This window comes from Podarcis vaucheri (assembly GCF_965113315.1).
Source record: "Podarcis vaucheri genome assembly, chromosome: 7".
NCBI classification, from domain to species: domain Eukaryota; kingdom Metazoa; phylum Chordata; class Lepidosauria; order Squamata; family Lacertidae; genus Podarcis; species Podarcis vaucheri.
The window spans coordinates 11,242,842-11,263,891 of NC_138765.1; the positions used below are offsets into that span (position 1 = coordinate 11,242,842).

At 48.6% G+C, this 21,050-nt stretch overlaps 2 protein-coding genes across 2 annotated transcripts; both read left to right on the top strand.

The window, feature by feature from the left end:
• The first annotated feature begins 5,682 nt into the window (after positions 1–5,682).
• LOC309536933 (uncharacterized protein) lies at positions 5,683–12,011 on the top strand. The gene is made up of 3 exons (XM_082231344.1): positions 5,683–5,814; positions 8,496–8,643; positions 11,114–12,011. Exons 1-3 carry the CDS (start codon positions 5,772–5,774, stop codon positions 11,679–11,681), a joined length of 759 nt encoding a protein of 252 aa, XP_082087470.1. The 5' UTR covers positions 5,683–5,771; the 3' UTR covers positions 11,682–12,011.
• Positions 12,012–13,827: 1,816 nt separating this feature from the next.
• LOC309536937 (uncharacterized protein) lies at positions 13,828–20,643 on the top strand. Its single transcript, XM_082231349.1, has 3 exons — positions 13,828–13,941; positions 18,667–18,814; positions 20,045–20,643. Exons 1-3 carry the CDS (start codon positions 13,899–13,901, stop codon positions 20,601–20,603), a joined length of 750 nt encoding a protein of 249 aa, XP_082087475.1. The 5' UTR covers positions 13,828–13,898; the 3' UTR covers positions 20,604–20,643.
• The last annotated feature ends 407 nt before the right edge of the window (positions 20,644–21,050 follow it).

Consider the following 21,050-nt stretch of genomic DNA (forward strand, 5'->3'; position numbering starts at 1 on the left):
ATAAGGGACCTGCAGCCTCACCTGTTCCAAGCACTCCAGTCTTCCTGTCTTCCTGCAGTCTGGTCAAACTCATGCTGGTAGCTTCGAGAACACTGTCCAACCAACTTTGTAACCAGAAGTTCAACTGAATAGAATCTGAATCACATGCACCACAAGGCCTATGCAGCCTCAACTTAAGATGGCTCCCCGGCCTGGCTTTGCACTGCAAAGTTTGCAGCAGCACGTGCAACAAAATGGCATCCAGCATTCAAAACCCCCCTCAGCTTGCATTAACTAGCCACACACAAGGCATGCAAGCTCCACCCCCCAGTCGTTCTTAGACTTCTTATTGGGTGAGCAACACAGCCAAGCAACACAGTTGGAGCCTCCCTCCTCCCTGGCCGGCAGGGAGGGAGGGAGAGGAGGTGCTTCCTTTGAAATTTAAGGGACATCATTTAAGGGACATCATTTAAGGGACATTTAAGGGACATCTATCAATAAGGGACAGCAGCGGGACATGGCGCTGGAATAAGGGACTGTCCCTTCAAATAAGGGACACTTGACAGCTATGGATAGATAAAAAGATGATAGATAGATAGATAGATAGATAGATAGATAGATAGATAGAGATAACGTAAGGATATGTATAATTTTATAACATCCAGAGAATAATATGTGCAGAGAAATCAGAGAGAGGAGCTGAGGGAAGTCCCTGGTTGGGGGGGAAGGGAGGGAAATAATGGATGTGATTATATGGTCGAATAATTTGTTATGTGGAATTTGCTTAATAAAAAAATATTTTTAAAAAATATGTAGACCCTGGGCCTACCTTGCTAAAAGGGAAGAGAGGATAACACACACCACCTTGAGCTCTTTGGTTATGATTCACAGATCATGTAAAGAAAGCCAGAAAAACAGCCTCCTTGCTTTAATTGCAAGGCACACACTGGGGTGGTTTCAAGAAAAGAGCCGTGCTCTGAGTGACGGACTCATCCTCTCTGAATCACCTGTTCGTGGGGTGCCTTGTCCTTAGATTGCGCTGTCCCATTTTGATCATTGAGCCAATGGGATCCACAGGATTTGATGCAGCAATCGTTCTGCAGGCTAGATAAATGTAGGAAAACTGCACCACACCATCCAGTCCAGTCTTCAACGCCCTCTAGCGGTGGATTGCTCATTTTGCATTTCATTTAAAAATGGTAATGCAGTGGTGCCTTGGTTCTCAAACGCCTTGGTACTCAAACAGCTTGGAACCCAAACACTGCAAACCCGGAAGTAAGTGTTCCAGTTTGCGAACTTTTTTCGGAAGCCGAACGTGCTCCGCTTTGAGTGTTACGCTGACGATTTGAGTGACACACTTCCGTTTTGAGTGCTACACTGAGGTCTGTCTGTTTTTGCAATTTATTTTGTGTTTTTGTTTTTACAGCTCTTTTTTGTTTTGTGACCGTGTGGAACCCAGTTCAGCTACTGACTGACGGATTGTGTGAGTGCAGTACATTGAATATTGCTTTCATTTTATGGATCAATGGCCTCTTTAAATAGTAAAATCCGTGTTAAATTGCTGTTTAAGAGGTGGTTTTCAAAAGTCTGGAACGGATTAATCCATTTTGCATTACTTTCTGTGGGAAAGCACACCCTGGTTTTGGAACACTTTGGTTTTGGAACGGACTTCCGGAACGGATTAAGTTTGAGAACCAAGGTACCACCGTAACTTCTTGTTCTTAAGCCTTCGTTTCCCAAGGTAGTTTTCCTGCACCCTTGAGAAACATCTGCGTTTCACAATGCTCCCAAACAAGCACTTAGGATGTGTGGGTTTGGCCTTTACATTTCAGAATGGAGAACTAAAGCTCTTCCACTTTTTTAACAGGACAGTATTCAGAGGACGCGGGTGGCATTGTGGGTTAAACCACAGAGCCTAGGACTTAGAATCATAGAATCATAGAATCATAGAGTTGGAAGAGACCACAAGGGCCATCGAGTCCAACCCCCTGCCAAGCAGGAGTCCAACCCCCTTGCTGATCAGAAGGTCGGTGGTTCAAATCCCTGCAATGGGGTGAGCTCCCATTGCTCGGTCCCAGCTCCTGCCAACCTAGTAGTTCAAAAGCACGTCAAAGTGCAAGTAGATAAATAGGTACCGCTCCGGCGGGAAGGTAAACGGCGTTTCTGTGCGCTGCTCTGGTTCTCCAGAAGCGGCTTAGTCATGCTGGACACATGAGCTTTATGCCGGCTCCCTCGGCCAGTAAAGCGAGATGAGCGCCGCAACCCCAGAGTCGGTCATGACTGGACCTAATGGTCAGGGGTCCCTGTACCTTTACCTTTATTCAGAGGGGTGTAGCTGTACCCATTTGTTGTAGCGAAAACTACAAACAATCCCGGGGCACCTTCAGGTCTAACAAATGGACTCTTCTCAGTCCTCCCCACTCTCACCCCCACACAGTGGCGTAGCGTGGGGGGTGCCAGCCGCACCGGGCGCAACATCTGGGGGGGGCGCGAGTCCAGAGGGAAGGGACAAGTTCCTTCCTCCGCCGGGCTCCCCGCCGCCACCGCCAGCCTTGTGCCCTAGCGCGCGCACGCGCCCCCCGCCGCTGCAGCTGCGCTCCACTCACTGCTCGCAGGAGCAGCAGCCACTACAGCAGCGCCGCCGCCGCCACCGGCGCCTGGCCGGGCATGGGCAGCCTCCGCACCCCGCCGCCGCCGCCATCCCCTCGGCTCAGCCACAGGCGGCGGCTGCTTCTGCCGACTGGGAGGGAGGAGAGCTCTGAGGGGCCTCGCCGCGCCCTGCGCTCCCCAAAACCCTCCGAGAGGAAGCCGGCGGGCGGGCAAGGGTCTCCCGGCAGAAGGGGGCGCGGGGGGGCGAGGACGGAGCATGGCTGGAAGCCCCCGGACCCTGCCGGGAGGAGGAGAGGCGCTCGCCAAGCCCAGATCTGGAGCTTCACCTACAGCCCAAGGAGAGGAGGGGGCGGGGAGGCGCCCGAGGGGAGGGGGCTTCGGCTGCCTCGGCCTGCGGGGGCTCCGCAAATAATAAATTTAATAAATTCCTGCTGAGCCTTTGGGGGGGGGTCCTTGGCTCCTTCGCTCGCCCCCAGCCCCAGTGGCGTAGCGTGGGGGGTGCAGGGGGGCCGGGCACAACATCTGGGGGGCGCACTCGTACTCGAGTGCTAAAATCCACGGGTTAGGGGGCGCAAATTACTTGCCTTGCCCCGGGTGCTGACAACCCACGCTACGCCACTGCCCCCACAAGGCCAGCCCTCTCATCAAGCTTGCTTCACATTCTCCTTGAGAGTTTCTGCTTGTCTGGAATACGTCCTTGAATTCGGATAATGGCTCTCGCTAACCCTGAACATGTGAGCAAGCGCGATATGTGTGCAGAAACTCGCTCGCTTTACGAAGGTAAAATTTACATTCAGTGCTCTGCCCCGTTTTAACTCTGGCCCTGCCCACCTCTGAATGTGGCCCCCAGAAGCTGGTCTGGAAGAAGACATGGTGCCCCCTCAGAGCTGAAAAAGCTTCCAGGCATCCCCGCCCCCATTTACGCACATTCTACTTGTGCATGGCCACATATGTGCGCAGCGCTGGGAAATAAAAATTAAATAAATGGAATCCCACCAGGAGATGGCAGGAGAGAAAACTATGGATTCACAAAGGATTTATAAAAAATAGAGTTGTGAAAGAGATGATGAGGGGAAAATCATTACATTAAGGTCCTTGGTGGGGGGGGGGTTGATTCATTTGTTTATGTAAAATATAAAATGCAGTAATAAAATTGATTTTTTTTAAAAAAAGGAAATGGCAGGAGATAGCTGGAGAGTCCTTGTTGCTCACAAGGAGACCCGCCTCTCTGGACGACAGTGAGGGTGGAGGAAGTCCAAAATACAGTCATACCTCATGTTACGTTTGCTTCAGGTTGAGCGTTTTCAGGTTGCGTCCCGCGGCAACCTGGAAGTACCGGAAAGGGTTACTTCCGGGTTTTGCTGCTCACGCCTGCACGCAAAACGACACTACGCGCATGCGCAGAAGCGGCGAATCATGACCCGCGCACACACAGACGCGCAGGCACGGGTTGTGTTCTGCTCATGTTGTGAACGGGCCTCCAGAATGGATCCTGTTCGCAACCAGAGGTACCACTGTAGACTGGAAGCACAGTGGGGTTTTATTTAGGCTGCTCAGCCTCCCTGCCTAGCAGCTGACATGCGGGATAGTGCAGCCACGACTGCTCTTTCCCGTGACCTCCAGGCTCCCGCTGGCCTCAGAGTTTTGACTCTCTTTTACAGAGAGTTATGTGGAGAGACAGTGGGAGAAAGAGATGCGGATCAGGGGGAAATGGGCATTTGGAGGCTTACGAGAGAGTGCTCCCCACTTTATGTGATTTCACATATGTGCGGGGTGGGGCCCTGGAACATAACCCCACATAAGTGGGGGGTGCCTGTATATCCACTCTTGTCATAAGCTTTCGTGGACATAGCCAGGAGGGACAACTGCCCTCCCATCAAGTAAATAAGTATTTTTATTAAGTAGATCATATCTATGCTTCCAGGTGTCATAAGAAAGCTGCAGAGATAGTGCAGGATAGTGCGCACCCCAGAAATGATCTCTTTCAGCTTCTGCCTTCTGGAAGAAGGTACTGGGTTATAAAGACTAGGACCAGCCACCTGAGAAACAGTTTCTATTGAAATGTGATTTTAGTTTTAAACGCAGTACAGTGGTACCTCGGGTTACAGACGCTTCAGGTTACAGACACTTCAGGTTACAGACTCCGCTAACCCAGAAATAGTACCTCGGGTTAAGAACTTTGCTTCAGGATGAGAACAGAAATCACGCGGTGGCATCAGGAGGCTTCATTAGCTAAAGTGGTACCTCAGGTTAAGAAAAGTTTCAGGTTAAGAACGGACCTCCAGAACGAATTAAGTTTTTAACCCGAGGTACCACTGTATAAGTTAGTCTCTGTGGGAGCATATTGTATTTAATTATGGGGTATCAGAGTTTTTAGGGTTGTTGGTTTTTGAATGTCTGATGTAGATTTTTTCAATTTTGTTGTTCTGTATGGGACAATGACAATAAAGATTAACATATCATAGACTAAAAGTAGAAATAATTAGAATCTTTGAAACGGAAAGGCTCTTTGAGGTCACTTGGGTGATGTTGTGGCGTATTCTAGGGACACAACTGTCAACCTGACTGAGCGATAGACAGAGCCAGACGGAGGATGGCGACAGGTGGGTGTCCTGTCCTGGCTACGCTCACGACTACAGTCTGCTTCATCAGATACATCCGACAATGCCAAGAAGACCCTCTGCCGCCTTTTGTTAGTGGATACTCATCTCCGGAGTTAAGAGGAACCAAACGTAAGATCATCATCGCTGCTGATGAGTTCATAGATGATTTCTCCGACTTCCTCTTCCCCCAAGGGGCCTGGCCCACAGAGGCCATCTCACACAAATCAGGGAAGTTTCTGAGTCAATCAATTCCTGGAGATAAAACCAAGGTTGACAGAGGAATGTCTTCCTTGATAGAGGGGGATATCTTTTGTCCATTGCAGCCATCTCACTTTGCTTATCAAGCCGTCCGATTCAGCCTATTCCAGTCAGGGCACCCCCTTTTTCGTTGTTGTTGCAATGCTTTCTGGAGACTTTGGCAATAACTGGGGGATGGAGAAGACATCAGGTCAGCGGCCTGCGTTAATAAATGACAGAAGGCAGGGGTGGACCCGGAAGGAAAGGATCATATATATCTCTCAGAGAGAGACCCTGCCTTCACTTCACTGGTTCTCAGAAGGATCTTCCAACTGAACCACCATGAAGTTCCCTGTCATCACGCTGGCCTTGCTAGCGTTTGTAGGTAAGTGAAGGATTTGCCTCAGGCTGGAGGGAATTCCTGAATTCTTTCCAGGGGGCTGGGTGGGCGACCTCTTCGCTTTGCCCCATCCTTGGGGGTCTGAGGCACAATGGTCAAAAGATACATTGTTTACCAGAAGGTTCGTTGTTCGAGTCTGCCCAGGGATGGCTGGATTCGAACGCAGGGCAGGATTCCTGCATCGCAGGGGATTGGACTGGATGACTGGTCCCTTCCAATGCAACGATTCTGCGATCATTTGTTTGTTTTTTAATCTGATTGGCCCAACACCTCCTGACTGGCTCTCAATTCAGGTATGACCCAAAATGGTCGACATCAGGAGTCTATGGACCACCAGTGGTCTGTGAGCTTCATTCAGGTGGTCCGCGCCTTAGATAGTCAGATTGATTTTAAATGGAATTTGTTTCGTGTCTTTTATTTCTTGGGTGACCAGCCGCTGTCTCTCAGTATAATCCACCTCACAGAGTTGTAGGGGCGGTTAAAATGGGGAGCAAGAGAACCAGGTATGCCACCTGGATCTCCTTGGAGCAGTTTGTGCTTCTGCGCGTGCGCAAAGTGCGATTTAGCGCTTCTGTGCATGCGCTAGCAGCAAACCCGGAAGTAACCCGTTCCAGTACTTCCGGGTTTGCTGCGGACGTTTGCCGAAATGGACGGTTGAGGGGGAGGACGTTTGTGGAGGTATTACTGTAGAGACTTCAAATCCTAACGTAATAAAAATACAACATAAGAAATAAAAGAAGCAATTAGAATACAACTAAGAAGCATACAGGTAGAAAAATCATTAAGTAGTATGACACAATCCGCAGCAATTTACAAGCTTTTTTTTTGGGGGGTGGAGTTCTCTGGTCCAGAGGTTATATTTTCTTGCTTTCAAGTTTGTTAATGGTTGCTAGGAGTTGTAACTCTGTGAAGGGTAAACTACAGTGCCCAGAATCCTTCAGTGCGGGGTGTGTGTGTGCTTCAAATGTGTTTCAAAGGTAGCGTACACCGCCAGTGTAGCAAGCTTTTGCATTGCACCGAACAATTCCTGCCTCAAGAATTCCATCCAACTATGAACTTTGCCGACATCCATTCCCACAGTACACCAGTAGAAGTAATCAGGCTTGGAAAGGGGTGAGAAGAACACTTATTTGTCCTCTCAAATCCCTTGCTCCCAGAAGCTCATGACCCCATACACGAGGCAATTCCTTCAGGTTGATTTCCTTTTATCCTCACAACACCTTTGCAAGGTAGTATAGGTCAAGAAATTTCGACTAGGTGAGGGTCAGTCAATGAGCTTCATGGCTGAGTGAGGGATTTGAATCCAGGCCTCTCTAATCCATCCTGCTTTCCAAGTTCAGCCTTTCCCAACCTGCTGCCATTCAGAGGATTTAGACTACAGTTTGCATCGGCCTCCCCATTTCTCCCATTGTTTTGGATATATTGTAATACTCCAATAATTTGGCAAGCCACTCTGTCTTTGTCAGTATAATACCAAAATAAAAAAATTCCTTCCAGTAGCACCTTAAAGACCAACTAAGTTAGTTCTTGGTATGAGCTTTCGTGCGCATGCACACTTCTTCAGATACACTGAAACAGAAGTTGCCAGATCCTTCTATATAGAGAGAAGGTGGGGAGGGGGTATTACTCAGAAGGGTGGTGGGAATGGGAGATTGGCAGATAGCTGAGATGAGCCTGTTGACGACTCTTAACGACTGCAATAGGTCTTACAGGAAAAGGCAAGGGGTGAGAAGGTGAAAAATGGCTAAGTCATGTATAGTGAGATAAGAATCCAATGTCTTTGTTCAGACCAGGTCTCTCCATGGTTTTAAGTTTGGTAATGAGTTGCAATTCAGCAGCTTCTCTTTCCAGTCTATTTCTGAAATTCCTTTGTAGTAAAACAGCTACTTTGAGATCTTGTGTAGAATGTCCTGGGAGATTGAAGTGTTCTCCTACTGGTTTCTCTGTTTTGTGATTCTTGATGTCAGATTTATGCATGCACACAAAAGCTCATACCAAGAACTAACTTAGTTGGTCTTTAAGGTGCTACTGGAAGGAATTTTTTTATTTTGACTATGGCAGACCAACACGGCTACCTATCTGTAATCGGTATAATACCAAATGGGAAGGATCTCAAAAGAGAAGATCGACAGGGACTGGAAGGTGTTTAAAGGATACTTGCAAAACCATATCGAAAAATCAGAACTCCAATTAGAATAAACAAGTTCCGTTTTAAATACTGAAATACTAAATAAGATGGATAACAATGTGGAATAGAAAAAGGAGCGTGAAATTAAGTTAAAGGTGTGTGAAAGAAAGTAACATAAGTGGAAAGAAATGGCAATCGAGTAGATTGGAAGTCTAACACAATGGTGGGGTGACGGGTGGTGGATGGTGATGGGAAAAGGAATTATCTGTGGGATTGAGTGTAGGTATGTTTGAACATTTCTAAGGATGTTTGTATGCTTGTATATTCGCAATATGTGTGTATTAATGCTGAATTATTTTAATAATATTTTTTTTAAAAAAAATTGCATCGGCCTCAGCCCTTGGGGGTGGAACTGTGCCTCCTAAGACATTTGTTTTGCAAAACAATGGTTTGGTTCGCATGTGGTTGTAACACTGTTCCCTCTGAGCTCCACCTCCAGCCACAGATACAGCTGTTCAGATTTGCTTTTGTCTTCCAGGATCCCAGGCGTACGTCCTCCGAGATGAGCCATATCCTCACCTGGCCCGGTTAAACCTGGAGCTTCAGGAATACCTGAGAAACGTCACCAGGGTAGTTGATGAAAAAATAGAGGTGATCAGAAGGTCGGAGCTTGGACAGTCAGTGATGTAAGCGATTCAAGCCAATATTTTCACACCAAGTGGTTCCCAAACGTATCCCGTCCCCCACCAACCACTTGATGGCCTTTATAGACCATTCATGTTTTTTTTTTTCTGCCTGGTGTAGCATTTGTGCTAGGTGCTGTCTGGTTTTAATTGTATTGTATTGCTTCGTTCATTTCTCAGAATGTGTTTTATTGCAGTTGCAACGGCGCAACAGCACTTTCTCACCCTGGCGCTGTTGCGGCCGCCCTCAATTAAATTTAGTGTGACTACCTCACGGTACACCAATTACACAATTTTTTTACAATTTACCACCGATTATCTAGTGGGGGACTTGGGTGAGGGAAAACTTAAAGATTTAGAGTCTCAGGCAGGAGTTGATCAAACAAACACGAAAAGTATTCTTAAACAAAGGAAGTTTATGACACAAAGTGGGTCAGAAAACTTGTTCTTTCAGGTAGAAATCAACTTAGTTACTTTAACTAGAAGATGTCTCAGGCTTAAACACAATGTTATAGGTACAACCCTTTTTAAACTTCAGTTACTAAACATCGGTTGGCACACTTCAGGTAGATAAATATTCAGGTTACCAGAAGAGATGGTAAAATGTTCAAATCAGTGTCTGTCACTTAGATAATACAGTGGTACCTCAGGTTACAGACTCCGCTAACCCAGAAATCGTACCTCGGGTTAAGAACTTTGCTTCAGGATGAGAACAGTAATCGCGCAGTGGCAGCGGGAGGCCCCATTAGCTAAAGTGGTATCTCGGGTTAAGAACAATTTCAGGTTAAGAACGGACCTCCAGAACGAATTAAATTCTTAACCTGAGGTACCACTGTACAATACTTTCAACACTATACTGCTTCCTTCACAGCTTAATACTTTGGTTCATGAGCAAGGGGCATTTTTCCTCAGTTACCCCCTCTCTTAACAATCCCACACCTGAGGTATTATAAATGGTATTACAGACCCAGGGGATCCCCTCTCCCCTTGTCACTGGGTTGGGAGTCTTCAGTACCTAGAAGAATTCTCCCCTCCTTGTTAGACTGACACCCAGGGCAGTGGCGAAGCTGCATGCTCTGGCTTTGGGGGCGGAGAGCAGGCGTGGGCGTGGCTGGCGCGTGTCCCAGGGGTGTGGCATGCCACCTGCGGGGGCGTGGTATACGTCCCGGGGGCGTGGCGCACTGGCCACAGGGGCTTGGCATGTGTCCTGGGGGCGTGGCACCCAGTGCGGTCAGAGGGTGTGGCATGTGTCCAGGGGCGGCCATGATGGTACCCCTCCGATGGTGCCAGGGGCGGTGCGCTCCCCTCGCCAGTGACCCAGGGAGCCTGAATCCCCACAGGATCTGTCTCTCCTGGTTCAGACTCAGCCCTCCCAGCACACTCCTGTTTGGACACCTTCCCCAGACCTTCAGCCTGCTCTCCCTATCCGCGTTGTGAGGCTCTGTCCTCTCCCTATGTGTATCTCCTTTTCCCCTCAGAACCCCTTCACCCTCTCTCCCAATCTGAAACCTGTCTAACCTTTCCAAACCAAAATAAAAAAATTCCTTCCAGTAGCACCTTAAAGACCAACTAAGTTAGTTCTTGGTATGAGCTTTCGTGTGCATGCACACTTCTTCAGATACACTGAAACAGAAGTTGCCAGACCCTTCTATATAGTGAGAAGGTGGGGAGGGGTATTACTCAGAAGGGTGGTGGGAATGGGAGATTGGCAGATAGCTGAGATGAGCCTGTTGACGACTCTTAACGACTGCAATAGGTCTTACAGGAAAAGGCAAGGGGTGAGAAGGTGAGAAATGGCTTAGTCATGTATAATGAGATAAGAATCCAATGTCTTTGTTCAGACCAGGTCTCTCCATGGTTTTAAGTTTGGTAATGAGTTGCCAGTCTCCCATTCCCACCACCCTTCTGAGTAATACCCCTCCCCACCTTCTCACTATATAGAAGGATCTGGCAACTTCAGTTTCAGTGTATCTGTGCATGCACACGAAAGCTCATACCAAGAACTAACTTAGTTGGTCTTTAAGGTGCTACTGGAAGGAATTTTTTTATTTTGAATATGGCAGACCAACACGGCTACCTATCTGTAACTTTCCAAACCAATCATATCCCTCCCCTGGAACTCTGGCCAATCAGATGCCGTTGCCAGCCAACTGTTTGCTGGCAAACGACAACAACACTGGGTGACCCAAACTTTCCCATCACATAGTACAATTTGCATTCCATGGAATCCCATATCCACTGTCTCTTTTCCCTTATGTCAGCCTGGCGGGCAGCAGATTGGAGGAGGAACATGCAAGTGATGCTTTGAAGGGAGCAGAGGCCCACAATGACATGCCCTCCTGCCATTGGCATAACATCAGAGGTGGGGAAGGGAACCTGGCCTCACCCCATCTCTCCAGTCCAGGAGCTTCTCACTCAAAGAAGGGAGTTCTGCTTACCTTTTGTGACTCTGTTTTATTTCCACCCCCTGCAGAGACAAGCTCCATAACAGCTTTGCAAGAATGAGCAAGCGCTTGAACAACCTGAAGGAGAAGTTACCTGCTGAGGTGGTTCAAGGGTACGACCTGGTGGTTGGGGCGTCGCTGGGCGTGGTGGACAGAAGTCTCAACACCATCCGTGCCTTGCATAGAAAGGTATCGCCTGCCTCAGACGAGCTGGCGGAGGCTCTGTACACCATTGTGGCACCTTACGCAGATTCGGTCCTAGAGAAGGTGGGTCGGTACTCAAATTCCCTGCAGCGTTCCCTCATGGCCAAGGCCGAAGAGCTGAACCCCAAGCTGAATGAGAAGTTGAAGCAGCAGCTGGAAGACCTGAAAGATCAGCTGGCCCCTTACGCTGAAGTTCTCCAGCAGGAACTGGAAGAATTCCGGTCATCCATAGACCCCTACGTTGACCAGCTCCAGGAGAAGCTTGAGGAAGGAGTGGATAGAGTCAACGAAATTCTGCAGCCTTATTTTAGCCGTATTTTCAAGGCACTCCAAGAACGCGCTGAGAAGTTTAAGAAGTGGGTTGAAGCCCCTACCTTTCCCCCAAGTCAGTGATGGTGGTGGTGATTGTTTTGCACACCATGGAGGATGGAACCTTGGCCAACCCCAAGACGGACAGAAGATGTGGTGGTCTCTTCTGTAGCTCATATCATAAACCAGATGTCCCTGTTGATGTCTACACATTGTTCCGGATACGTGGTTCCAATTTCTCATTACATAGTGGTAGCTTCTGCTGACTGGTTACAAGATGGCGTCCGTGCCATCACACCTAAGTCGAAGTAAATGGCATTTCTGTTTTATTCTTTCCACCATAGTCCTTCTTGTTCACTCTTAGTACTCTGTAAACTTTGATTCCCTTAAAATAAACTCGAGTTAACCTTTTAATTGCTTCCTCTGCCTCAGTGTTGCCCACCTATGCTAATGCTTCTATTAACATTACTTGAGATCATTGTCTTTGGGGAATGCAAAATATTTTGTGTTGGCATATATAGGTGTCTTTAGGCTTGGTTCAGGCTTGGTATTGGCAGTGGTTTGAGGCTTTGATAAGTTCTGGTGGGTCCTAAAAGCTGCATTTTGTTCATGATTAACAGAAGGCACTTTTCTCCATAGAGATGAAGGGAACAAAAACAGGTCCATTCATTTCCTTCCTTTGAAGGGAAGAAACCCCCACAATTGCCCCTCCTGGCAATAAGGAATGTTGCAATGGGATTATGCAAGTTGAGGGAGGGGTGTGTGTGTCAAAATCACTTTCTTCCACAGGGTAGCAAAACAGGGGAGGACATGGATGGAAAGAATCCGTCCTCCCCCAGCTCAGAGATGGGCCCTGCCTTCATCCCAGCTGAATCTCAGGACCCTCCACTGAACCACTATGAATTTCCTTATTCTCACAATGGCCTTGGTCATCCTGATAATGACCATCAGGCTAGAAGCTGCCTCGCCTTCCCCTTTGTTGGCTACACATTTTAAACATTTTGAGACTGCGGGTTCGTTAATCCGTTTGAATGCCCTGTATTTTCCTTCAGCTAGGCACTTGGTTAAATTGGAAATTTAAAATGTTTGTCCTCTTTGTGTTTCTGCCGGTTTGCCTTATGACAGACAACATTACTGAATTGTTGTTTATTGGACAAGTTTCCAAGGTTTCGTAATTGTTTTTTCCACCCTTTGTTTATCATTATTACTTTGTTCCCCACACTGGGATTGAAAATAAGTACAAATAAAAAAGATGAAATTGGACTCGCATGTTCAGCAGCAGGGACACTTCCAGGAAAGCAAGCAATAAATGTGGGGTTTTGGGGGGGAGGGGGGAGTTCCTGTTGCCTTCATGCTCTGCATGATCACTGTTGGAAACAGGATGCTGGGGAAATGGCCCAAGTTGTCCAGGAAGCCTGAGGGAGAAGGCAAGGGAGTGAAACTCTTGCTCCTTCTCTTTCCTCTTTCCTCACCTGCCTGCAGACAAGAGGCAGCAAGGCAGAGGAGCAACAAAATCGAGGAGCTGAAGAAGTTGGCAGTGGGAACCCTGTGGGAGCACAGTCCCTGGCAGGTTCCTCACAATGCAGACTCCCAACACCACTACTAGAATGTGGAATAAGGGGGTATTAAGTGGACTGGGGAGAACAGAGATAAAATAACTTAAGCCGTGAAGCTCACAGTGTGGTTTTGGGCCTATCGTTGTCCCTTTGTCATTGCCAAACATACCTCAAAGGGTTTTTGTGAGGAAAACACAGGGAAAGGGAGACCAAAGAGTGCCACCTTGAGCTCCTTGACGGGAAAGTGGGGAAAATATAATTGTGAGAAAGTATAATAAAAATACAGTCATACCTCGGGTTGAATGTGCTTCAGGTTGAGCGCTTTCGGGTTGCGCTCCGCAATGACCCGGAAGTAAGGGAGCGCATTACTTCCAGGTTTCGCTGCTCACGCAGACGCTCAAAATGACGTCGCGCACATGCGCGGAAGCGGCAAAACGCGACCTGCGCATGTGCAGACGTGCTGTCGTGTCTTTGGATAGCCTGTGTTGCCTTCTTTGGTTAAATCAGATTTTTTTTTAAGGTTAGTCCTCTCTGTGGCAATGACCATGGGAGATAACAAGCGAAGGTTCCCCCTCAAAGGGACCTGCCCTCCAATAGCCCCACAATGTTAATGAGTGACCCAGGAGGCGAGGGAGGAGGAGGAGGAGGTTGGGAGGAATAAGTAGCCTCCCCCGTGGCTCCCCGGACTCAGAGACAGCCCCTACCTTCATCCCAGCAGGTTCTCAGGACTCTTAGCCAAAGCACCATGAAGTTCTTCGTCCTCACACTGGCCTTGGCCATCCTGACGGGTGAGTGGAAGGTCAACATAAGGCTAGCAAGCTGTCTTGCGTTCCACCTTTTGGGGTGTAAATTTAGCAAGATAGATATCTGTTGGACACTGAGATCCAACGCCGAGGGCCTTCTGGCAGTTCCCTCATTGCGAGAAGTGAGGTTACAGGGAACCAGGCAGAGGGCCTTCTCGGTAATGGCGCCCGCCCCGTGGAACGCCCTCCCACCAGATGTCAAAGAAATAAGCAACTACAGTGGTGCCTCGCAAGACGAAAAGAATCCGTTCTGTGATTCTCTTCGTCTAGCGGTTTTTTCGTCTTGCGAAGCAAGCCCATTGAAGGATCAGCGGATTAGCGCTATTAGCGCTATTAGCGCTATTAGCGGCTTATCTGCTGATCGGATCAGCTGATAAGCGGCTTAGCGGCTTAGAAAAAGGGGGGAAAGGAGAAAAAAACAGCAGGAACTCGCAAGACATTGTCGTCTTGCGAAGCAAGCCCATAGGAAATTCGTTTTGCGAAGCACCTCCAAAACGGAAAACTCTTTCGTCTAGCGAGTTTTCCATCTTGCGAGGCATTCGTCTTGCGGGGCACCACTGTATCTGACTTTTAGAAGACATCTGAAGGCAGCCCTGTTTAGGGAAGTTTTTAATATTTAACGCTGTATTGTTTTTAACACTCGATTGGAAGCCGCCCAGAGTGGCTGGGGAAACTCAGCCAGATGGGCGGGGTATAAATAGTATATTATTAGTAGTATTAGTATTATTATAATAATAATATTAGCTAAACTGAAGCTCCACGTTCAGTGGCTGGGAGACAAAGAACGGACTGGGCAAAATGGGTCTTTAGTCTGATCAGCCAAGGCTTAAAGCACTTATTATGACTTCCCCTCCCTCTGCTAACCTGCCCCTGCCTATGGGTTCCCTTTGACAAAGATGACAACAGAAGCTGCCGGAACTGTCTGCAGTCCGGTGAGCTGTGCGGTTGTCTTCTCAGTCTGGCTGCTAAGCATTGATGGTTAAAGCCAAGAGCCCTGAAGCTCTCTCCCTTCTCAGGGTTCTTTCAACTGAACCTGGACCACACAGCCGTTCAGGTATTCTCTGTGAAGTAGGACACACGTTCGCCCTACTGTACTCACAGTGTAGGAAGAGCTCCAAAGATTTCCTAGGGTGCTGCCACTTAGAGGAATCACTTTGGGGAAACTTGCATGCAGAGTGTCATGACAAGGAAGCTCTTACTGCAAACAACCACTGCAAGAAGTTAAGGCTGCAAGGGCGCGTACATGTTGGTTGGCATTGGGCCTGCTGCTACTGCCCCTCAGTTGTGCCCCAATGTAAGGAGGGCCTTCAGTTCGTATGATCAAATCCTGTCCTGTCCACCTTCTTGGTGTCTCACATTTCAAATGTCCTAGACGTGGCTTTGAGGGAGCAAAGTCCGTTCTGCAAATCACTGCTGGAGGGTCAATAGCCAACGACTGGATAAGGCTGATCTCTTTCGTTTGCTGGCAGACCAAGTTGTGTGTGGGGTTGTGTTCTTTGTGGGTTCTATTTCCTGAGGATGTGCTAGCAAGCCCAGTGGCGTAGCGTGGGTTGTCAGCACCCGGGGCAAGGCAAGTAATTTGCGCCCCCTAACCCGTGGATTTGCGCCCCCTAACCCGTGGATTTGCGCCCCCTAACCCATGGATTTGCGCCCCCTAACCCATGGATTTGCGCCCCCTAACCCTAACCCCCAGATGTTGCGCCCCGCCCCCCCTGCACCCCCCACGCTACGCCACTGAGCAAGCCAAGCTGGGAAGGGTGATCTATAGGGGAACTGTAAATACCCCTGCAGTCTGTACTATTTCCAGAAGAACAAAACTATGTAAGAACTGGCTGGGATCCTATTTAGGTTCTCTGACATGCGGCTGGGACCACAGATCTTGTGTTTTAGAAACCTCATGTCCCCATTTTAGAGAGAGAGTTATAATCCAATGTTGGGAACGGTGCCGGATTTACGTATAAGCTAAACAAGCTATAGCTTAGGGCCCCATTCTATTGGGGGGCCCCAAAAAAATTTAAAGGGAAAAAAACTGGATGTATATTTCCAAAATATAAGATAAAAAAAGAAATAAAATAAAACCTACATACAGCAACATTGTTTTGTGTATGGACCTATTAGGTCCATAAATTACCATATGTGGCATATATTCAACACAAAAAAATGTGACAATTTGTTGTTCACAAAGGACAGCTGGACATATAAAGGGCCCCATTGCCTTCAGTAGCTGAGAGCCTCACCAAACCTAAATCTGGCCCTGGGTGGGAAGCCACTCCATAGATCTAGAAAGTGATTATTCCACAGGGAGTGTTGTTAGTGAGTGGCCCAGAGGCACAAGCCCCAGGTGTTTTGTGCCACACCTGAAACCACCTGTGCCTGGAGTGTCTGCTCCTTTCCCTGGTAACAATACTAGACCATATTTCTGTTGGGATACTGCCAGGGAGACAAAGTCCATCATGGCCCCAAGCCGTCTGCCGGACGATCCATCGATCTCCCGTAGGCACGCAGTATCAGCAATTAGCGACATGAGTGTCTAGAAAATATCTTGCCACATTCCAGAGCTCATGCACACTCTATCAGCAGATAATGCACAGCAAAAGTCGCATGCAGGAGAGCATTATTTACAAGTTTTATTCTGCGTTGATCAGAACAAAGAAAACCATGACTGCCTGCTTCAGTGTCTACGACACAGAGAGAAAACGAAAGCAACAGGAAACAGAAACATCCTGTGAACAGGAAATACGCAGACTCTGTGACTCTCAAAGCCTGCTCCCTTTTAAGGGGGAACGGAAATATCCGAACAATTTCAGCCTCAGCTCCCACACAGACAGCATCTGTAATTACACCATTTGCCACATAAAATAAGGGACCTGACTGAGAAATAACATAAACCAGTGTTTCCCAAGCAGGGACCATATGGCCCGTGGGCCCCCCCAGGATATTCCTAGGAATAGCTGTCAACGTTTCCCTTTTTTTAAAGGGAAATTCCCTTATTCCAAATAGGATTCCTCGTAAGAAAAGGGAAAAGTTGACAGCTATGTTCCGGTGGGTGGGGGTGGCCACAGGTGAAATTGGTGTAAATAAGGCTAGAGGGAAGTGAGAAGTGAAGGGACACAATTTTTTTTAAAAAAATAATCCCTGATTGGATGTCTATCTGCCTCGCCAATCACAAGCGGGTAAGGGGGACCCAGCAGGGCCTAGCGCTCGCTCCTTTTTGCCACGTGTGTTTTCTTGGAGCAGTCCGGGTCTGCTTCAGGCGGGACCAGCAGAGCCCAGGATCCAGAACCCCCCGGGTCAGGTAAGTGCAGTGGTGGGGTGGCAACGGGTAAGGCTGGGCGTGCTGGATGCAGCTGCCAGTGCTAGGCCCTGTGGCAGCCTGAGCCTGACTCCGCAAGGTGCGGACTTGCATATAGTACATAACTACGTCTGCTGGCTTGCATCTAGAAAATAACTGAGTCTCTACTTGGAAGAAAGCTGCGCTGAGTTCAGTGGGCCATACTCCCAGGTAAAGGTGTGTGGGGCTATAGTGTTTTATCTAGGCAGCCAGGGCTACTCCGGATAACAAGATCTTTTTCATAGAATCATAGAATCATGGAGTTGGAAGAGACCACAAGGGCCATCGAGTCCAACCCCCTGCCAAGCAGGAAACACCATCAGAGCACTCCTGACATATGGTTGTCAAGCCTCTGCTTAAAGACCTCCAAAGTAGGAGACTCCACCACACTCCTTGGCAGCAAATTCCACTGTCCAACAGCTCTTACTGTCAGGAAGTTCTTCCTCATGTTTAGGTGGAATCTTCTTTCTTGTAGTTTGGATCCATTGCTCCGTGTCCGCTTCTCTGGAGCAGCAGAAAACAACCTTTCTCCCTCCTCTATGTGACATCCTTTTATATATTTGAACATGGCTTTTGCAGCAGGTCAGTGAGGACCACTTGCTTTTTAAAATTCTCCCATGTATACAGAACTCCCTGTGCACCTTTTGCCCAATATCTGTAGTTTCCCCTACAGAAACTACAGAATACCCTTGGGGTCCCTTCCAGCCCCATGATTCTATGTTTTTCTGCTTCAACAATATTTTATTATCTTCCTATCATTTTATGTAATTTTCTAAAAATTATTAAAATTATAAATGAAACATGTTGTATTGAAAAACAAAACATTTAAATAGCTACTTTTTCACCAGTAGCCAAGAGGGGGCATGGGCAAACTGCTGGAGCTGTCTGCAGTCCGGTGAGCTGTGCGGTTGTCTTCTCAGTCCGGCTGCTAAGCATTGATGGGCAACCCTTTTCTGGCCATGGCCAATCAAAACATTTAAATAGCTACTTTTTCACCAGTAGCCAAGAGGGGGCATGGGCATAGCCAGGATTTGGGGGGGGGAGCATCAGATTTGCATTGATTTTTACTTATTGGGGGGGCAGCTGCCCCCCTGGGCTACATCCATGGGGGGGGCACTGCCACAGGAAGAAAACAAGGTCGGAAAAGGCCATGGCCAGAAAAGGGTTGGGAAACACTGACATAAACTATTTTGTTTCTACCTTTCTTGAGGGGGGAATGAGGCACCAGCCCTAACAAAGACCTTCTGATTTAGACCCTCAAACATGAAAGAAAGGATTCTATATGTGAAGCCTGAGTTGCAGCTTGGTGTACCAAACAGGATTGGCGCTTCCTGCAGTGGACGGTGCAATGCAGAATTATTATTTTTGGGGACTTCTAGGGACTTGGGCTTCTGTTCTCCGAGATGAGCCGGATTCCAAGCTGGAGAAGCTAATCCAGCAGGGAAGAGAAGATGCCAGGAACTTCACCGAAACATTGATTGGGAAAGTCATCGTCGTTGACACAAGAGAGGAGGGCCGGGAGATTTCGTAAGCAAATTAGACTCGTTTCCGCTCTGCGCTGCTCTCTTCCCATGTAGAAAAGAGGAGGTGTTATTTCTAGAGAATAGATGGGTGGAAGTGATGCCGGCAGAACATTCTGGGGTTGGGGAAGGTATGGGAGCTGAACTACTGGATTCTGAGCCAGCCCCACTGCCACCACTTCACCCCATGGCTTGGCCAGCCCCTGGGTCCCTGTACCTTCCCCTCCCACTGTGGGCAGCATGTGTGGCAGGGCTGAGGGTATAACAGGTGACACCAGTGGCGTAGCGTTGGGGGTGCAGGGGGGCCGGCCACACCGGGCGCAAAATCTGGGGGTTAGGGTTAGGGGGCGCAAATCCACGGGTTAGGGGCGCAAATCCACGGTTTAGGGGGCACAAATTACTTGCCTTGCCCCGGGTGCTGACAACCCACGCTACGCCACTGGGTGACACACCCTGCTACATGAAGCCCCTCAGGCAGCAGACAGGAAATCCTCCTCAGAACAGAGTCTTAAAATCCTGGGTGTTTGAACAGAAATCTTGGATAGCGACAGCTCAAGCCACTTCGACTGAGGATGGTGCCTCCCCTTCGGCAGATGGGCAGATCAAGTGAAACCTCCCAGCAAGGCTCTCTCCCCACTTAAAGCGAGGAGAAACGGGTGCAGGCAAAGCCATGTGGGACTGCCCCACCTGACAAGGAAGGGAGGCTGCCCCTTAAATCCAGGAGCTTCCCACTCAGTGAAAGAGGCCTACTACTACTGTGACTATGCAGGTCCAAGCAGGTTTTCCTTTGTCCCACCCAGGGCCAGATTTAGGTTTGATGAGGCCCTAAGCTACTGAAGGTAATGGAGCCCCTTATATGTCCACAACAAATTGTCCAAATTGTCAACAACAAATTTTCGCAGTTTTTTGTGATGAATATACAGTCATACCTTGGGTTACAGACACTTCAGGTTGCGTTTTTTTGGGTTATGGACCGCCAAAACCCGGAGGTACCGGAACGGGTTACTTCCGGGTTTCGGTGGCCGTGCATGCACAGAAGCGCCGAATCGCAACCCACGTGTGCGCAGATTTAGCTCACCACTAAATCAGAACAAACATCAATCCACAGAAAAACTATTGACACTTGTACCAGTTCAGGGGTAAACAGCAGTGGGACAAGCAGGTGTTTGGACGATCCCAAACCCTCCTTTTCCCTTCTTAAAGCTTTCCAATTCTCTGTTCTTTTTTCCCCCTACAGGAAATTTCTTGAGAATGTCTTTTTCAATATTAGCAGGCGCTTGGAAAGCCTGGGGAAAGAGTTACCTGACGAGGTCGCGGAAGCTGTTGATATGGTTTTGGGGGTGCCATACCAGGTTGCGGAAAAGGCTATCACTGCCCTGTTTGACCTGGAGAGACATAGAAGGCATAACTTAGAAGAGCTTGGCAAAGCATTGCAATCTGCCCTGGCGGATTACGTGGACCCCGTCCTGGAGAAGGTGGGTCCGTACGCAGCAACCGTGCGCAGTGCCGTCGTCGCCAGAGCTCAGGAGATCAACCGTGAGATAGATGAGAAGCTGCCGCAGCAAGTGCAAGCTCTGAGAACCCAGCTGGATCCAGACATTAAGAAGCTGCGAGAATTGCAGGCAACCCTTCAGCCTTATCTTGACCACATCCAGCAGCTGGTCAGAAAAGGAGTGGAGACGATCCACAAGCACTTACTGAAGCCCTACGTTGGTCCCATTGTGCAGTTGCACCAAAAGTACAAAAAGGACTTTAGGGCGTGGGCTAGAGCCCCAGTGTTTTCCCCAAATCCATGATTATTTCTCTCACATGTATACAGTGGTGCCTCGCAAGACGAACGCCTCGCAAAACGAAAAACTTGCAAGACGAAAGAGTTTTCCGTTTTTGAGTCGTTCCGCAAGACGAATTTCCCTATGGGCTTGCTTCGCAAGAAGAAAGCCCATAGGGAAATCTCCCGGGACCTCTTTTAAAATGCTGGCGGTCGGGAGCAAAGACTTTCGCCCACCGCCGGCCTGGACCTCTTCTGAAGGCCGGCGGGGGGCAAAAGTCTTTGCTCCCCCCCGCCTGCCTTCCCAGGACAGCGGAGACTTCTCCGCTGTCCCGGGCGATCTTAAAATGCTGGCGGGCGGCAGCGAAGCCCTCCTGTCCCCGGAGCTTGCGGGGTGGGAGGTGGGGAGAAGGGCTTTTCTTCCCACCGCCAACCTTCAGAACAGCCTTCTGAAGGCTGGGGGTGGGAAGTAAAG